The 4,344-nt window shown below is 35.7% G+C and overlaps 1 protein-coding gene across 1 annotated transcript in view; it reads right to left on the bottom strand.

Moving 5' to 3' along the window:
* The window catches only part of LOC101512307 (cleavage and polyadenylation specificity factor subunit 3-II), a 16,292-nt gene extending 12,052 nt beyond the window's left edge, over positions 1 to 4,240 (bottom strand). The window contains exons 1-5 of the mRNA XM_027333150.2: positions 4,150 to 4,240; positions 3,086 to 3,203; positions 2,629 to 2,702; positions 2,184 to 2,320; positions 1,568 to 1,631 (exon numbers count right to left, since the gene is read on the bottom strand). Of these exons, the coding sequence (XP_027188951.2) occupies positions 1,568 to 1,631; positions 2,184 to 2,320; positions 2,629 to 2,702; positions 3,086 to 3,203; positions 4,150 to 4,155 (399 nt within the window). The 5' untranslated portion in view covers positions 4,156 to 4,240. The remainder of the gene's footprint in view (positions 1 to 1,567; positions 1,632 to 2,183; positions 2,321 to 2,628; positions 2,703 to 3,085; positions 3,204 to 4,149) is intronic.
* Positions 4,241 to 4,344: the final 104 nt, after the last annotated feature.

Raw genomic sequence — 4,344 nt, 5'->3', positions numbered from 1 at the left:
TCATTGCCATTTGTTCGTGTTTGGTACTGATTAAGGTTGCCTCCTTGCATGCTTAATTCCGGGATAGGATTTGACCCAGTTAGAGTATTTTTGGATTGGGTTCCCCCAAAACTTGCATTTCCCTTGTTTGTGCCTGGAAAAAAACCCAGTCCAGATCCGTTTCTATTAGTAAGCCCATTACTTCCTTCTCTTCCCCCTTTCCAGCTTCGCGAACGACCACCTCTGCTTCCCCTGTAATTCAACACGCCCCGTAACTCTGTTTCAACATCACGAGCCAACTTCATCGCTTCCACACGTGTCTTAGGGTTGAAGGTCCTTACTCGCAAACGTACCTCTGGTTGGAGGCCACCCAAAAAATACCCAAGGTACTGTTATTCGGGGAGACGCATAACCTGGGAAGAGAAATATGCGAAATCTGAAATGTACTCTTCCACATCTCCAGTTTGTTGAAGATCTTTCAATTCTTCGAATGGATTATCGCTCTTTCTTCCTCCATATCTCTCAATCAACGCTTCCTTCAACTTTAACCATGTGAGGTCATCCTCCGTTTCACATAGAAGATTAAACCAATGAATGGTTGCTCCCTCCATGCTAATTTTCGCCAAACGAACCTTCACTTCTTCAGATATTCCCTGTACCTCAAAATATGTCTCTGCTCGCGTGATCCACCCCACTGGATCATCACCATCAAATGACGGCAGCTCCACCTTCTTCACTGCCATCTTGTATTCCGTAATTGGCCCCTCGGTTATCTGCGACACCCCAGGTGTAGGTCGATTCAACAGTTTTGCAAACTCTGTCAAAATAGCATGACGAAATTCATCCAAGGATTGACGCAGCGAATCTTCCATCTCAGCCATTCTTATCTCCAAAGCCTCAACTTTGTCAGACATTTTCGGTGGCATTCGGTTTCGCTAGCTTCTATCTCTATCCGGCAGGTCGGACCAATGATAGAAAACAGAATTTTATTAACTTGAATTGACGAGCTCTGAAGCTCTTACAATGCTGGAAATATGAAAATGCATAAAAAGAAATAAACCAGAGTTCTAAGAACTCCTAAACCAGAGCAGAATTGCTCCTAACCAGAGAAAGAATTCCCCTAATTGTTTCTTAGAATATTTTCTGAATGCCCCCCCTCTTCATATTCCCTCATTCTTATAACATAAAATAAATGACATTATTAATTAGCTTTTATTCCTTTCATTCATCCTTCTTGAAACTGAATGTGTTTCTCACTTCCCCCTCTTTAATGGAATATCAGTAGAATAAGAGACATTGTTACTAGCATTTATTCCTCCCATCCATCATTCAACAAACTGAATGTGTGTGAAGTGTGTGACTTGGTTGAGTGGACCCCAATATTTGGGCCCTCATTTCTCTTAATTTGCAATGTTCTATCAAATGCAAACAGCAAAAGTAAGGCATGATGAACCCAAAAAAAAGGGGACTGAGAAAGGGACATCAACAATCCTTCTATTTAATAGATGTCTTAGAGAAAATAAGGCACCAACTTAAATAAACACTTCTAGTTCACGGTTTCTTCAAAGTAAGTTTTACAAATACTTACGGCTTTGAGGAATTCCCTTTCTCGAGCATATTTTGAATCACGTATTGTAGTCGCATATGTAGACCTGTAATGAGATTTTTAAAGTCATAACAAAAGTGAGTACTAGAAAATCCTTCTTATAACTGTAAGCATTGAGAGCAAAACAGGTACTTGCATTTTAAACCATATTAAATCATTATTCAATAGAGATAAAACACCTTCCAAAATGCATATGAATGTAGCCGCAACTTGTAAACATAACAAAATGACAATATAATTTGCATAATTTGGCACTCCTATGCTCAATAGCATAAGGTGGCAAAAAACATTTGACCAGAAAACTGAAATTGGTTAGATAAAAAAAATGAGGGTAACAAAACCACTCAGTCAAAAGAACAAAAATAATCACTCAGTCATATATGTTTGAGACCATGTACGAACCAACTTCCCCAAAATGTAGCCAGTTAGGTGCCAGCAAAGGATTGGTTCCTGTTTCTAACTACATAAATCATTGAATATGAACTAAATTAATATACCCTAAAAACAATAAACAAGTAGAAAATATCATTTATAGCCCTCACTACAATGTTGATTACGTCATATTAAGATGAATTTACACAACCAATGATGTTCTTACTCAGTTATAAGAAGATCAAGTCGCAGTCGATCAATTTGAGCTGCTCCTAGGTGTCTATCTGGTGTCATATTGTAGTCTCCTGTATAAACCATTTCTGCGTCTCCTACTTTTACATAGAACATCGCAGCTCCAATAACCTTAACAATTTATAATAAGCTGAATGATCAAATGAGAGTACTATAATATTAATGCAAGGTATAGAAAGAACAGAAACCCATTCAATCAAGCAGCACTACTGAAAGGAAACCTTGGTGCAACAGTTGAAATTGTCACCATGCCACTGAAAAGTCATAAGTTCAACAAGTGGATCAACTCTGGCAAATACAAGGTAAGATCACCTTGTATACCCGAATCTTACAAATAGGAGTTTTACAGACCCAAGTTCCCTTCGATGTTGGCAAAGTGTTAAATCAAATTAAAATACTGAAAAAACTGCATGTCTTACATGTCCTGCATAATATGCACGTATCTGCAGGTCTTCATCTACTTGCACAGTCTGCCTCAGATCTACAGCAATAACTGTTTACAGGAACCAAATCAAATTAAAATAAGTATAATAAAGATATAAAGTTGAGATGTTAATGTCAGAGATGTGGGGATTTTGGATGGGAACCTCTATTTCCAACAGTCCAAAACACACATCAAACCACCGATTGAGCATGGCAGAATCTTCTTTTAAATTCACACAAAAATGTAAACCATGTCATTTTAATTTGTCGACACTGAAATGACATATATAGACCGAAAAAATAACATTTATCGTTCATTAAAATCCTTGTGAAACAGTAGCTACATTGAATTCTAACTTAATCATATTCATAAGTAAATCTGTCAGCTAAATAGTTGTTTAACTCAAACCAACATATAGATACATCGTAAAGGAAAAAAGGATCCTACATTACCTTTCTTCATGCACTCGGCAATATGATCAGAAGTGAATTGTTCTTCCTCACCCCGACGATCAACCATCACTTTCCGATAGTCTTCCAACATCAAAGGAGACAAAGCTTTTGTTGGGTACTGCTTAAAATCAAATAATATAAGTCAAGATAAATTGATCACAACCAAGGAGCCAGTGCTTGAACATTCAAAGCACCTCAAGCATAGTCTTATAACTTGGGTTGGGTCTACTAACTCAACCCAAAACAAAAACCACATCTTTCACATTCAGGAAACATTGCATAAAATATTCACATTCTTTCTCATGTTTAAAACGTCTAATAAAGGGTGTGTGCATCTATTTCATTTTCAGTTTTCATTGTTGGTCTTTATGTTTCTAGTAATACTAGTAGTAATAGCAATTAGTAAAACAATTTAAACAATCTTAGTCAAGATTTTGTTATTTTCAAATTTTCATTCACATAATCCTATAAACATACAAAAAACAAAGTATTATTTTGATCACAATTAATACAACCATGATGCTATTTAGTAAAAAAAAATAGTCACAAACTTGAAAATAAAAGAAATAATGCATAAACAATACATGCATTCCACTAATTTGTACAGCATCCATTATTTTTTTTTTAGAAAAAAGCATTTTCCTTAGTGAAAACATGGACAAAACTTAGGTGCCCTTCCTTTTATCCTCATGTACTATCTTCACTGTTCTATAATAACAATTCCAAACATGCATTGTGTGTCCAATAGTATAAAAATAACCATTTAAATTTAACTAAAAAAGTAATCCACATGGCATGTTATAATTGGCTAAACAGCACAAACAGCATCTACGTAACACCTAAGTGTTGTCCTAAAGAAAATGAAAAAATAGAAGATGTGCTGATATCCAATGAATATCTTGAATTCCACCAAATTACAAAGGCAATATTAGGGCATGTCCATTAAACTAAAAAAACATATCAACAGCACATAAATAAATATATAAAATAAAAAACAAGCAGCATCACATCATATTGAGTCAAACATTTCATCAAACAGGTGATGGGAGAAAAAAAGGAGTCACCGTCATGTAAACCGGGCCACGATACCCGCAAACTTCAGTGAAGTAAACCAACGCTCCAACATGATCCAAGTGACTGCACAATTTAATTTCACAAACAAATAAACAACAACAACATCAATCTCAAAAAAAAAAAAAAAAATTAAACACACACACAAAAAAAAGAAGATAAATAAAAGGAATGAATGAACGATGAAG

The sequence above is a fragment of the Cicer arietinum genome, chromosome 4, assembly GCF_000331145.2.
Source record: "Cicer arietinum cultivar CDC Frontier isolate Library 1 chromosome 4, Cicar.CDCFrontier_v2.0, whole genome shotgun sequence".
Lineage (NCBI taxonomy): Eukaryota > Viridiplantae > Streptophyta > Magnoliopsida > Fabales > Fabaceae > Cicer > Cicer arietinum.
Note: the sequence above shows the minus strand (reverse complement) of the source record. Positions and strands in the feature narration are given on the sequence as shown.